This window comes from Oncorhynchus kisutch, linkage group LG6 (genome assembly GCF_002021735.2).
Source record: "Oncorhynchus kisutch isolate 150728-3 linkage group LG6, Okis_V2, whole genome shotgun sequence".
NCBI classification, from domain to species: domain Eukaryota; kingdom Metazoa; phylum Chordata; class Actinopteri; order Salmoniformes; family Salmonidae; genus Oncorhynchus; species Oncorhynchus kisutch.
In genome coordinates this window covers 24280074-24295537 of record NC_034179.2, presented here as the reverse complement: position 1 = coordinate 24295537, position 15464 = coordinate 24280074, and the positions used below count along the sequence as shown (strand labels likewise).

Genomic DNA, 15464 nt, shown 5'->3' with positions numbered 1-15464 from the left:
TAAACATTTAATCAATTTTAGAATAAGGCTGTAATGTAAGAAAAATTTGGAAAAGTGAAGGTGTCTGAATACTTTCCGAATGCACTGTATGTATATTTTTAACTTTCAATCAATCAATCAATCCAAACTGTGCAGAGGCAATTTGATGAATGGAAAGAGACATCTGGTACAAAACATCAAAATGTTTAATGAAATTCAGAGATTCGATACTGGGTAAGCCTACAAGGTAGGGAGGGATGTGTTTTTACATATATTGTTATTTGTCAATTTCGATCTGTCCCTTACATGCTTGCATTCCCCCCAATCACTGTCCTTGAGTTAGATCATCTCTAAATGCTGCCTAGGTGAATGGCTCTAAATGACAGCTTTAAATTACTTATAAAAATCAATACCCTCTATTCATCTTTAAAGGCAACCTGCCTGCACTTGTCCATTTGAATTACATCTCACTGACATCAGATGGGAATTTTTTCTCTCCTCACTCTCACAAGCAATATGAGAGGCAAGCGCATAAACACACATGCGAACGCACACACACTGAGCGACACACACACACACACACACACACACACACACACACACACACACACACACACACACACACACACACACACACACACACACACACACACACACACACACACACACACACACACACACACACACACAAACCTGAACAACCTGCCTTTGAGAATAGAGAGAAACTGTAAAGAAAGGAGAGTTTATTGAAAAGAACACAATGAAAGTAGAGAAGCAGAGAGAGAAAAGATGGAGTCACTATGGCTCCAAGCCTCCAGTGTGGAGGCTTGCTGCTGTGACTGTGTGTATTGTGTTTGTACAGCATCAGTCCTATAAACCCACCCTGGTGCTTTGGATCTGCAGGCTGCCAGGCTCCAGCAGGGCCATGCGAAGGTCCTTTCCCAGCAGACTGAGGCCGTCCTTCAGCCAGGTAACGGTGGGCTCCGGGTCCCCTGACGCCTGGCACCTCAGCAGGGCCACACCCCCAACAGCCTGTGTCTGGTTGGACGGGCCCTGCCGGATGATGGGCGGGGGGCGGTCCTTTAAGGCTGGAGAAAAACAAGGAATCACAATGAAAACAATGAAACACAAACTATGAATTACAGTTTAGTGCTATACTAAATTACAAATTTGATCCCATAAATGTTAATGAATTTATCATTGGAGAAGCAAGGTCTTCTTGATGTATCTGTTGTGATAGGGGTACCTGTTTTGGGGGTTGTTTGCAGGTTTCTGATAGTGTGTGCTAATGGCACCACATCACACCATAGCTCTCTATTTACAAGGTGCAGAATAACGATGGCTCGCCTACGGCGCTAATTACCCTGCCTTCCTCACAACACATTCACACCCTCCCTCCCTCCTTCCTTCTCTTCCTCCTCTGACTCACCACTGCACCTCACAGCCCCCTCCCCCTCCCCCAGACAAGAAACAAGCCACTGCATTTCTGGGGTGTTCAATCTTTTAATATTGTCTCTTCTTCCCCTGCTTATCAGTGCTGTTAGTCTCAACTCAGACAGAGTATTTGCACCAGGTTCTAGAGCTCTAAAAGTCTATCACAGCTCCTTCAGACTCAGAGGACAGTCACTAAACCAGAAATGCAGAGAAACCAATCAGACAGCAGCCTTTATAGAGTGAGTCATCCTTTTACTCTGCTAACTGAGACTTTTATACTATACCCACTGTATACGTAATAATTGTCAGCACCGCATTGTATGATTAATATTGAACAATTGCTAGACTCAAAAAATATTATTTAACTGTAATCAGATGCTATAACAAAAGATTACTTCTTTCTTGCATAATTTTTCCAGCCAATTTTCGCTCAGAATTACAGAACAGAACGGCATAGGCAAGATGCAGTAGATGGTATAGAGTACAGTATATACATATGAGATGAGTAATGTAGGGTATATAAACATAAAGTAGGCATAGTTTAAAGTGGCTAGTGATACATGTATTACATAAAGATGGCAAAATGCAGTAGATGATATAGAGTACAGTATATACATTTGAATGAGTAATGTAGGGAATCTAAACATTACATTAAGTGGCATTGTTTAAAGTGGCTAGTGATACATTTTTTACACAATTTCCATCAATTTCCATTATTAAAGTGGCTGGAGTTGAGTCAGTATGTTGGCAGCAGCGACTCAATGTTAGTGGTGGCTGTTTAACAGTCTGATGGCCTTGAGATAGAAGCTGGTTTTCAGTCTCTCGGCCCCTGCTTTGATGCACCTGTACTGACCTCGCCTTCTGGATGATAGCGGGGTGAACAGGCAGTGGCTCGGGTGGTTGTTATCTTTGATGATCTTTATGGCCTTCCTGTGACATCGGGTGGTGTAGGTGTCCTGGAGGGCAGGTAGTTGCGTTGAGCAGACCTCACTACCATCTGGAGAGCCTTACGGTTGTGGGCGGAGCAGTTGCTGTACCAGGCGGTGATACAGTCCGACAGGATGTTCTCGATTGTGCATCTGTAGAAGTTTGTGAGTGCTTTTGGTGACAAGCTGAATATCTTCAGACTCCTACCCTCTCCACTACTGTCCCGTCCATGTGGATAGGGGGGTGTTCCCTCTGCTGTTTCCTGAAGTCCACAATCATCTCCTTAGTTTTGTTGACGTTGAGTGTGAGGTTATTTTCCTGACACCACACTCCGAGGGCCCTCACCTCCTCCCTGTAGGCCGTCTCGTCGTTGTTGGTAATCAAGCCTACCACTGTTGTGTCGTCCGCAAACTTGATGATTGAGTTGGAGGCGTGCGTGGCCACGCAGTCGTGGGTGAACAGGGAGTACAGGAGAGGGCTCAGAACGCACCCTTGTGGGGCCCCAGTGTTGAGGATCAGCGGGGAGGAGATGTTGTTGCCTACCCTCACCACCTGGGGGCGGCCCGTCAGGAAGTCCAGTACCCAGTTGCACAGGGCGGGGTCGAGACCCAGGGTCTCGAGCTTGATGACGAGCTTGGAGGGTACTATGGTGTTGAATGCCGAGCTGTAGTCGATGAACAGCATTCTCACATAGGTATTCCTCTTGTCCAGATGGGTTAGGGCAGTGTGCAGTGTGGTTGAGATTGCATGAGATTGCATGAGATTGCATGTTATGTTCCATAACCAGAGAGGAGGCTTTCAACGAACGATATATCATGAAGAGATATGTGAAAAACACCTTGAGGATTGATTCTAAACAACGTTTACCATGTTTCAGTCGATTTTTTTTGTTGGTAGCCATATGTGACGCACCAAACGGAGCAATGTCTCCTAAACAAATAATCTTTCAGGAAAAACTGAGCATTTGCTATCTAACTGAGAGTCTCCTCATTGAAAACATCTGAAGTTCTTCAAAGGTAATGATTTTATTTGAATGATTTTCTGTTTTTTGTGAAAATGTTGCCTGCTGATGCTAACGCTAAATGCTACGCTAGCTGCGCTAGCTGTTACACAAATGCTTGTTTTGCTATGGTTGAGAAGCATATTTGAAAATCTAAGATGACAGTGTTGTTAACAAAAGGCAAAGCTTGAGAGCTAGCATATTAATTTCATTTCATTTGCGATTTTCATGAATAGTTAACGTTGTGTTATGCTAATGAGCTGCGGGGATAATTACACTCCTGGATACAGGTTATTTTCGTAGCTAATTGTGACGCACCAAACGGAGCGATTTCTCCTAAACAAATAATCTTTCAGGAAAAACTGAGCATTTGCTATCTAACTGAGAGTCTCCTCATTGAAAACATCTGAAGTTCTTCAAAGGTAAATTATTTTATTTGAATGATTTTCTGGTTTTTGTGAAAATGTTGCCTGCTGATGCTAACGCTAAATGCTACGCTAGCTGCGCTAGCTGTTACACAAATGCTTGTTTTGCTATGGTTGAGAAGCATATTTTGAAAATCTGAGATGACAATTTTGTTAACAAAAGGCTAAGCTTGAGAGCTAGCATATTCATTTCATTTCATTTGCGATTTTCATGAATAGTTAATGTTGCGTTATGGTAATGAGCTTGAGGCTGTATTCACGATCCCGGATCCGGGATGGCTCGACGCAAGACGTTAAGAACAAATTCTTATTTTCAATGACGGCCTAGGAACAGTGGGTTACCTGCCTGTTCAGGGGCAGAACGACAGATTTGTACCTTGTCAGCTCGGGGGTTTGAACTTGCAACCTTCCGGTTACTAGTCCAACACTGCTTGTCAAATGCTTGTCAAGTGCTTGTCAAATTGTGAATGAGAGACTGATGAAGTGTGTACAGCCTGCGCAAGAAAACAAAGCAGAGCTCATGCCTTTCAAGCGACTTGTTTCAAATCATCATTAGAGTCGTATCATGCAGCCTAAAGTTACATTAATAACTCGAAATAAAACATATAGGAGTACCTATTTCTTTGCTACCGCTCAACACAGAATAGACACATGCACGCACTCCCTCAAATAGTTTGAAGAAAATATCCTTTATATTTTATTCAGCTTTATTCAATTCTATTCTTCATACTATAAAACAATATAAAATAATCCCACAGAAATCTAACCAAATCTTGTCTGCTAAATGAACTAGTGTAGCCCACAGCCACATGGCATAGCCAGATTATGACCTAACATAAGGACAACTCAGAGTATGCTATTCTGTTCTTCTGAAATAGATTACATTTTCTTTATATCAGATTTCTTTAGACCTGTCTAAAATAAATAATGGATTTTTGTGAATGTGTTGGCTATTTTACATGGATTTATTAGCCTTTTTAAAATGTTGAAAAGGCCTGCATCTGTGGCTTGTAGGCAATGTGTGGAAACTAGGACATGCTAAATGTGTTTATTACCGTGAGATCGACAGTTATTTGCTTGACAACCACCGGCTGACTAAATATTGTGACCGCACAGCCCTAGTTTGGAGCAACGGACAACGGAACTATGCTGAGCAAAAAGTTCTACAGCTGCACCATCGAGAGCATCTTGACATCACGGTTAATTTGATTTACTTGATTTGAGCATTAGGAGCAACCCAGGGCGTCAAAAACACTGTGTCTGAATCTGAAGTCAAATTGGTAAAACCGTGAGCTCTTGTTGCATTTTTCACACTCAACCACTTGATCATTCCTTCAATCCCCTGTACTGTATACAGCAACACTATTTACATATTTTCCAACTCGCATGACAAGGTATGTTCTCTTACCAAAAAATCCTTTAGCAGATGTTAATTCAATAATGTGTGCGAGAGGAATCCAGGAAATGAGTGAGAAAGAGAGAGAGCCATGGAGACAGAGATAGAGAGGGAGAGAGGCGTAAACAGCTCCTAACTGGCACTAGCTCAGCACTTAAGATAATGATGCTCTTTGAGAGGAGGAGAGAGGTGTACATGTGACTCTCCATCAGGGAGTTTTCATTTGAACAGTTTCTCTCTTTGCAGGCCTTTCATGGCCTCTCTCTGGTGCAACTTCCCACAGTGACATGCTAATGAAATGGATGAAGGCATTTGACCGATTAGCTCTTACAGCATTCAGCACATCTCAGCCAAGACTAGTGCCAAACATTAAATAGTCAGCCTCTGATGCATTTTATGCACCTTCAGTGCATGTGGTCAACCAAGTGTGTGTGCTTGCACTTAGTTGTGCATTGTTCTCAGGCAAGGCGCACAATTCTGTTGGCAAGGATAGCTCTGCAGGTGCACATTGATATGACCATCATCTACTAGTGTATGTGGTGTGTGTGTGTGTGTGTACATGTGTTTGTGCATGGCATGCTCTATATGCTCTCACCGTCTGCCACCTCTAGCTGAGCCTTGGCCAGGATGCTGCCGGCCACAGTGAGGGCCTGGCAGGTGTAGAAGCCTGCATCAGAGCGCTGTACGGAGGAGATGGTCAGCTCTCCACTCACTGCCACTGACACACGGCTGTCTCCCTGCGCTGGCTGGCTGGGGAACAGCAGATCCTGGTGAGATAACATAGATTCATTATGAAAAACAGCATGGTGTTTAGTCCTCTGCTCCATAGAAAACATGGCGAGATTCAATGTAGGCCTAAATGTTGACGTTATTAGTATGAGCGAATAGTAAATCATAAATGTAGTGTGCAGTTATGAGTCATAATTGCTGTCAGTGACAACCTTGGCAATACAATGTTATATAACAGTGTAGTCCCATGCACCGTACATGTACAAGGCAAGAGCAGACTGCATTAACTAAAAAGCACCAACAGGTCAAACCAATCATCTGAAGCCTTGCTCTATTTCACTCTATTTCCATTCTCAGTGTGTGTTCATTACTAACTAGGATGTTATATCCTTAGTCCTCCACTTATCCTAGAAATGTGTGTGTAATTCAGTAGTAAGGGTTTGGGGTCCTCTATCTGCTCGGAGTGGTCAGTAATTTACACTGTGGGTGAGACGCAGTCAGCCCTGCCAGTGATGATGCCCTGCACTACTGGTCTTGAAGTTAAGTGAGTCCTCACGGCCGCTCACACATAGCCTTGAAGTCTCTGCCTCTTTCGCTTCAATTAGATTTTTTTCCCATTCCGCTACCTGAGAGCAGACAAACGGAGGGTAAGGGAAGGACATTAGCCTGATCCCATTATGCCTAACAACTAATGCAGCAAATTCATGTAATTTCTTGTGAAATAAATTGCTGGTCAAAGCCCGGCAAAGTGGACTGATGATGATTCACTTCATTATGTAACTGTCACCAGGCTCGGGAATCCGGAATGCCCTCTCTCGCTCCACGGCTCTATCCACTGTCCAATCAGGACCCAACCTTCATGTCTCAATTAGGAAAACAACGAGAAGGTTATTTTTGTGTATGTGCATTGGAGGAGGCCAACACACTAAGGGGAACTCTCATGTCTGAAAGCACACAGACATTCAACACACGTTATTCAAACAAGGGTTTCTTACCTGGCTGCCCTCTCGTTGCCAAAACACAGTGGGTTGGGGGTTGCCCTTGGTCTCACAGTGGAAGGTGGCTGTGCGCCCTTCAGCCACGATCTGGTCCCGGGGTCGCACCACAAACAGGGGAGCCTCTGAAGGTCAAAGGTCAGAGATGTGAAACTGTCACCACAGCACAGCAGGAACACATTTAGAGAAAATTATGTTCATGTACACAAACTAAGCAAGGAGCGCTACAGGTTTCAGCTACAAGCTACAGGCTGCAGGGAACATGCAACAGGTGATTGTCTAGTAGCCTCTCTTAAGAGCCATTACTACAGGTAACAGACCATAGAAGCCATAGTTCCAGCTGGCCGCAATCCTGCATGAATGAGACCAACTCATGAGCATGGCTGCTTTAACACACATTCTCCCCTTCTAGTCTCTACATCAAGACTACTGCATATCAACTCTTATGTCTTGATACTGTTGGAGAAACAAAGGGTTTTCAACTAACTTTACAACACAACTAAAAGGAGGGAAGGGTTGGGTGGTTCAAACTGAGGAACTAAATGTGCATGAATTAGTACTGTATGTTAAATAATCAGGTGTGAATGTGTGTTTTGTGTTTATGGGTGTGGATGTATGCAAGGGTAGGAACATTTACTGAGCCCTTTTAAGCATGTGCCTTTGCGTGTGTGTGTGCATGTGTGTATCGTTGTGTGATAGAGAGAGAGAGAGAGAGAGAAAGAGAGAGAGAGAGAGAGAGAGAGAGAGAGAGAGAGAGAGAGAGAGAGAGAGAGAGAGAGAGAGAGAGAGAGAGAGAGAGTAATACATGCACAATGGGATCAGGTCTTACTTACCAACAGGGCGAGCTGGTGAAAGAACAATGGTGTGGATGGGTGAGGACAAAACACAAGACCGAGAGGAGAGGAGGAGAGGAGAGGGAAAGAAAAATAAATGAAAATCAGAAATGAATGACATGGTGTTGGGTACAAAAGTCCAGCAGGTACGGATGAGGAGAGTGGGGTTCAGTCACCATGGCAGGTGATGGCATGGGGCTTAGGTAAAGGAAATAAACCTGGCATAATCTTGGGTTGGAAGGGTTTTATAGTAATACAATGTTCACATTGTCTTATGCACAGTCACAGATGTGGAAACATCATAGCATCACCACTGACACACTGTGCTTATGTACAAACAAACAAAGGCAAAATCAGAAAGCTGAGTTTCACCTGCCCTTACCCTCTTCAACTCAAATACCCTTAAAATACCCTACCAGAGTCTCACTGCACCAGTTCTATTAGCATCCCAGTGGAGAGAGCGATGCAGGGTGTGTAGCACAATTGGTTCTGGTTAAGTTGCTCATCTTTGTGTGGAGGCTGGAGGTCCTGGTGTAATCATTCAGTCTGGGCCCTGGGAAAGAGAGGGACTGAGCCCAGCTCCAGGCTCACATCAGGGGGGCGATAACAATCGCACGGACTCACCCTGCTGAGACTATTACCACAGCAAAAGGAACAGGACTGGTGTCTGTCTGTCTCCTACATTAGCATATACTCACCCCTGATAGTGAGGGTAGCCGAGACCTCCACTTTGCCCACACGGTTCTCAGCCACACAGGTGAAGGTGCCCTGGTCGCCAGCCGATGCCTTCTTGATCCTCAGGAGGAAATCCTCCTTCTCATAACGGACGTCATATCTGAGGAAGAAGGAGAGGAGAGGTTGACATTACAAAAGTCAAGCATGCATACCAGAAAAGCAGTCCACTTCTGGGACATTTTAGAGTAAAGCTTACATAAAATAATAGGCTATGGAGATAAGGTTGTTTTGAAAAATAAAGCAAGGTTTTCTGAGACACTTAAAACTCCCCGCTGCAGAGAGACTACATTCTGCTACAGAGGAGGAGGAGGAGAAAGGGGGCCAATTGTGCAGGGCTGAAAGGAAAGGTAAAATGAAAGGTGCTTTCAGCTGGAACCCTGACTGTTCCTCTATTTCAATATTTATGAAGAGGAAGCACCCACTGTGGGGTGTGTGGGAGTGTGTGTGCTATGTGTGTATGAGTGAGTGAGTGAGTGAGTGAGTGAGTGAGTGAGAGAGAGAGAGAGAGAGAGAGAGAGAGAGAGAGAGAGAGAGAGAGAGAGAGAGAGAGAGAGAGAGAGAGAGAGAAAGAGAAAGAGAGAGGCTGTCTAATCCCAGAGATGGCACGGTGGAAAAATCTTCAGTTCTGCCCTTGAGCAAGGCAGTTAACCCCCACAACAACTGCTCCCCGGGAGCCGATGAGGCGGAAGTCGATTAAGGCAGCCAGAGCAGGGCTAACAGTTCATCACTCAGAGAAACACCAGTCCTAACAGAGCAGGGCTAACAGTTCATCACTCAGAGAAACACCAGTCCTAACAGAGCAGGGCTAACAGTTCATCACTCAGAGAAACACCAGTCCTAACAGAGCAGGGCTAACAGTCCATCACTCAGGGAAACACTGGTCCTAACAGAGCAGGTCTACCAGTCCATCACTCAGAGAAACACCAGCCCTAACAGAGCAGGTCTACCAGTTCATCACTCAAGGGCAGAGGGTTTGACATGGCTGCAGAGCATGGAACATTATGGAGCTGGACTCTACCCTCTAAGGGGCCTCCTCTCGTCTCTGAAGTATTCCATAATGTCTGGACATGTGAGACGAGCAGAGCACTGAAACAGAATGAGGGAGGTGGGGCCACAGATACAAGAGGTGAGAAAAGTGAGGGGGGAGAATATCGATAGAGCTTTCTGTCCATTCGGACAGTTGGTGTGTCTGTCTGAAACTTGTGAAGACTCCAGTCACGTCACGTCTCTGACCCACATACACACCTCCCTGGAGGGCTGGTCTGGGAGGGATGGGGAAAGAGAGGGCGGGAAGGAAGGAAGGAAGGAAGGAGAGAGAGAGAGAAAGAGAGAATGGCAGGTCTGGAAGAAGGGCATGTTTCTGGAATCAGGGGGAAGGATGGAGAAAGGAGTGAGCAGGGAGTAGACAGAAACAGCCAGATGGAAGTACAGCCAGACAGACACTACTCTATTCTACCCCAGTCTGAGAGAACGTTCCTCACGGCCACTTCCTGTCTCGGATACATGGTCCTGCTGAACACACAGACTGAAGCCAACACTATCTTAATTCTCTCCCACACCACTACTACTTCAGGGTACCTCCTTTAGAAATACATACTTAAAGTATATCATGGACTGAAACATATATTTCCTCTCTACAGATCCCAATAGGGTCAAAGACGTCATATTGGATTTGACATTGGCAAACTGTGAAAGTGTTTTCAGTTACTGTGAAACTAGCCAGGCTAACAGAGTAAAGCCGGCTGCTGGGAGGGAGAAAGAGTTATGGTAAATGTTGTTTTATGCTGTGGACCTAACCACATATTGACTTCTTTGGCAGCGTAGTCCTCCTGTTGTGACACCAAGTTAAGGACTCTAACCTCAGACTACCCTGCATGTCTAAAGCCAGTTGTGTAAATGGATTATTGCTCTGGACAGTTGTCCTGATGGCCACTTCAATTAGATAATGATACATAATAGTGACCTAAATATATGGTATTGCTAGAGCTTAAGTCTTGTGTAGAGTAGCTATATAAATAAAATGACTATTTCTATGAGTCTAGCTAGAACAGGTAGAATACTTTCATAAATAATTCATACCCCTTGATTTAAACTACATTTTGTTGTGTTACAATCTGAATTCAAAATAGATTAAATATTTTTTTTCTCTCACCCATCTACACTCAATACCTCATAATGACAAAGTGAAAACATGTTTTAAGAAATTTTAGCAAATGTATTGAAAATAAAATACAGAAATATCACATTTACATAAGAATTTACAATCCTGAGTCAATACATCACCTTTGGCAGCGATTACAGCTGTGAGTCTCTAAGAGCTTACACTCCTAGATAGTACAATATTTGCCCATTATTCTTAAAAAAAATATTCAAGCTCTGTCAATTTGGGTTGTTGATCATTACTAGACAGCCATTTTCAAGTCCTGCCATAGGTTTTCAAGTTGAAGCAACTCCAGTGTGCAAGAGGCCTTGTGTTTTAGGTTATTGTTCTGCTGAAAGTTGAATTAATCTACCAGTGTCTGGTGGAAGGCCCACTGAACCAGGTTTTCCTCTAGGATTTAACCTGTGCTTAGCTCCATTCCGTTTATTTTAATCCTGAAAAACTCACCAGTCCTTTACGATTACAAGCATACCCATAACATTATGCAGCCACCACTACAGTATGCTTGAAAATATGAAGACTGGTACTCAGTGATGTGTTGTGTTGGATTTGACCCAAACATAATGCTTTGTATTCAGGACATAAAGTTATTAATTTGCCACATTTTTGGCAGATTTACTTTAGTGCCTTATTGTAAAAAAAATAATGAATTGTTTTGAATATTTTTATTCTGTAAAGGCTTCCTTATTTTCACTCTGTCATTTAGGTGAGTATTGTGGAATAACTACAACGCTGTTAATCCATCCAGCCATTATACTCTGTAACTGTTTTACAACCACCATTGGAATCATTTTGAAATCCCTGAGAGGTATCCTTCCAATCCAGCAACTGAGTGAGGAAGAACGCCTGTATATTTCTAGTGACTGGTTGTATTGATACACCATCCAAAGAGTAATTAATACGTTCACCATGCTCACAGGGATATTCAATGTCTGCTTTTTTAAACCTTTCTTCCAATAGGTCCCCTTTTTTGCGAGGCATTGGAAAACCTCCCTGGTCTTTTTGGTTGAATCTCTGCTTGAAATTCATTGCTCGACTGTGAGTCCATTAAACATATTATTTGACTTGTTAAGCACATTTTCTACTCCTGAAAATATTTAGGCTTGCAATTCGAAAGGGGTTGAATACTTATTGACTCAAGACATTTCAGATTTTCATTTTTAATTAACTTGTAAAAATGTCTAAAATCATTATTCCACTTTGACATTATGGGGTATTATATGTTGGCCATTTCGATTACAGGCTGTAACATAATATTTTTTTAAAAGTCAAGTGGTGTGAATACTTTCTGAAGTGCATTCGGAAAGAATTCAGACTCCTTGACTTTTACCACATTTTGTTACGTTACAGCCGTATTCTAAAATGGATTAAATAATTGTTTCCCCTCATCAATCTACACACAACACCCCATAATGACAAAGTAAAAACAGGTTTAAAAAGAAATTCATAAAAAATGCTATGTCACATTTACATAAGTATTCAGACACTTGACTCAGTACTTTGTTGAAGCACCTTTGGCAGCGATTACAGCCTTGAGTCTTCTTGGGTATGATTCTACAAGCACGGCACACCTGTATTTGTGGAGTTTCTCCCATTCTTCTTTGCGGATCCTCTCAAGCTCTGTCAGGTTGGATGCTGAGCGTTGCTGAACAGATATTTTCAGGTCTCTCCAGAGATGTTAGATCGGGTTCAAGTCCGGGCTCTGGCTGGGCCACTCAAGGACATTCAGAAACGTGTCACTCCTGCATTGTCTTGGCTGTGTGCTTAAGGTCATTGTCCTGTTGGAAGGTGAACATTCGCTCCAGTCTGAGGTCCTGAGCACTCTGGAGCAGATTTTCATCAAGGATCTCTCTTTACTTTGCTCCGTTCATCTTTTCCTCTATCCTAACTAGTCTCCCAGTCACTGCCACTGAAAAGCATCTCCACAGCCTGATGCTGCCACCACCATGCTTCATCGTAGGGATGGTTCCAGGTTTCTCCAGATGTGAGGCCAAAGAGTTCAATCTTGGTTTCATCAGACCAGAGAAGCTTGTTTCTCTTGGTCTGAGAGTCCTTTAGGTGACTTTTGGCATACTCCAAGCGGGCTGTCATGTGCCTTTTTACTGAGGAGTGGCTTCTGTCTGGCCACTCCAACATAATGGCCTGATTGGTGGAGTACAGCAGGGATGGTTGTCCTTCTGGAAGGTTCTCCATTCTCCACATAGGAACTCTGGAACTCTGTCAGAGTGACCATCAGGTTCTTGGTTGACTCCCTGACCAAGGCCTGTCTCCTCCAATTGCAAAGTTAGCCGGGTGGACAGTTCTAGGAAAAGTCTTTGTGATTCCAAACTTCTTCCATTTAAGAATAATGGAGACCACTGTTTTCTTGGGGACCTTCAATGCTCCAGAAATGTTTTGGTACCCTTCCCCAGATCTGTGCCTCGACACAACCCTGTCTCAGAGCTCTACGGACAATTCCTTTGTCCTTATGGCTTGGTTTTTGCTCTGACATGCACAGTCAACAGTGGGACCTTGTATAGAGAGGTGTGTGCCTTTCCAAATCATGTCCAGTCAATTGACTGTACCACATGTGGACTCTAAGCAAGTTGTAGAAACGTCTCAAGGGTGATCAGTGGAAACAGGACGCACCTGCACTCAATTTCGTGTCTCATAGCAAGGGGGCTGAATAGTTATGTGAATCAGGTATTTCTGTTTTTCATTTTTAATAACTGTAAAGACTTTGTCATTATGGGGTATTGTGCATTTCCGAATGCACTGTATATCATCGAAAATCAAGAGCTTGAATACTAAAATATAGATACAGAAACACAGACAAAAAGGAGGAAGTAGAGTAAAGAAATTGAATTACGTGCATCATGCACTATGTATACAAAAATATGTGGACACCCCCTCAAATTAGTGGATTTGGCTATTTCATTTGGCTATTTCAGCAACACAGTTGCTGACAGGTGTATAAAATTGAGCACACAACCAGGCAATCTCTACACACAAACATTGGCAGTAGAATGGGCTTGCTGAAGAGCTCAGGGACAGCCGTGGCCAAAAGTTTTGACAATGACACAAATATTAATTTGCTGCTTCAGTGTCTTTAGATATTTTTGTCAGATGTTACTATGGAATACTGAATTATAATTACAAGCATTTCATACGTGTCAAAGGCTTTTATTGACAATTACATGAAGTTGATGCAAAGATTCAATATTTGCAGTGTTGACCCTTCTTTTTCAAGACCTCTGCAATCCACCCTGGCATGCTGTTAATTAACTTCTGGGTCACACTGATGGCAGCTCATTCTTGCATAATCAATGCTTGGAGTTTGTCCACCCGCCTCTTGAGGATTGACCACAAATTCACAATGGGATTAAGGTCTGGGGAGTTTCCTGGCCATGGACCCAAAATATTGATGTTTTTTCACCAAGCCACTTAGTTCTCACTTTTGCCTTATGGTAAGGTGCTCCATCATGCTGGGAGATGCATTGTTTGTCACCAAACTGTTCCTGGATGGTTGGGAGAAGTTTCTCTCGGAGGATGTGTTGGTACCATTCTTTATCCATGGCTGTGTTCTTTGGCAAAATTGTGTGTGAGCCCACTTTTGCAGAATATCAGTCTGTCCCTGATGTTTTTCCTGGAGAGAAGTGGCTTCTTTGCTGCCCTTCTTGACACCAGGATATCCTCCAAAAATCTTCGCTTCACTGTGTGTGCAGATGCACTCACACCTGCCTGCTGCCATTCCTGAGCAAGCTCTGTACTGGTGGTGCCCCGATCCCGCAGCTGAATCAACTTTAGGAGAAGGTCCTGGTGCTTGCTTGACTTTCTTGGGCGCCCTGAAGGCTTCTTCACAACAATTGAACCGCTCTCCTTGAAGTTCTTGATAATCCGATAAATGGTTGATTTAGGTGCAATCTTACTGGCAGCAATATCCTTGCCTGTGAAGCCCTTTTTGTGCAAAGCAATGACGACGGCACTTCATTCATTCAGGTAACCATGGTTGACAGAGGAAGAACAATGATTCCAAGCACCACCCTCCTTTTGAAGCTTCCAGTCTGTTATTCAAATTCAATCAACATGACAGCGTGATCTCCAGCCTTGTTCTCATCAACACTCACACCTGTGTTAACGAGAGAATCACTGACATGATGTCAGCTGGTCCATTTGTGGAAGGGCTGAAATGCAGTGGAAATATTTTTTGGGGATTCAGTTCATTTCCATGGCAAAGATGGACTTTGCAATTAATTGCAATTCATCTGATCACTCTTCATAACATTCTGGAGTATATGCAAATTGCCATCATACAAACAGAGGCAGCAGACTTTGTGAAATTAATACTTGCGTCTTTCTTAAATTTTTTGGCCACGACTGTAGTACCGTCATAGGATGCTACCTTTCCACCAAGTCACTTCATCAAATTTCTGCCCTGCTAGGCTTGCTCCGGTCAACTGTAAGCGCTGTTAGTGTGAAGTGGAATTGCCACGCAAGCTCACAGAACGGGACCGCAGAGTGTTGAAGCACTTACAGCATAAAAATAGTCTATCCTCGTTTCCCACACTCACTACGAGTTCCCAACTGCCTCTGGAAGCAACGTCAGCACAAGACCTGATCGTCGGGAGCTTCATGAAATGGATTTCCATGGCCGAGCAGCCGCACACAAGCCTAAGATCACCATGCGCAATGCCAAGCGTCGTCTGGAGTGGTGTAAAGCTTGCCGCCATTGGACTCTGGAGCAGTGGAAACACGTTTTCTGGAGTGATGAATCACGCTTCACCATCTGGCAGTCCGATGGCAGTCCGAATCTGGGTTTGTCAGATGCCAGGAGAACGCTACCTGTCTGAATGCATAGTGCCAACTGTCAA

At 43.7% G+C, this 15464-nt stretch overlaps 1 protein-coding gene across 5 annotated transcripts in view; it reads right to left on the bottom strand.

Annotated features, from left to right (window-relative positions):
• The window catches only part of LOC109892552 (roundabout homolog 2-like), a 210641-nt gene that overhangs the window by 38244 nt on the left and 156933 nt on the right, over window positions 1-15464 (bottom strand). For 3 of the 5 annotated variants that reach the window (XM_031826451.1, XM_031826449.1, XM_020485166.2), the window contains exons 6-10: window positions 8417-8553; window positions 7719-7730; window positions 6886-7010; window positions 5757-5928; window positions 862-1067 (exon numbers count right to left, since the gene is read on the bottom strand). In XM_031826451.1, coding sequence (XP_031682311.1) covers window positions 862-1067; window positions 5757-5928; window positions 6886-7010; window positions 7719-7730; window positions 8417-8553 — 652 coding nt within the window. The remainder of the gene's footprint in view (window positions 1-861; window positions 1068-5756; window positions 5929-6885; window positions 7011-7718; window positions 7731-8416; window positions 8554-15464) is intronic. The other 2 variants (XM_031826452.1, XM_031826450.1) reach the window with 1 other exon arrangement.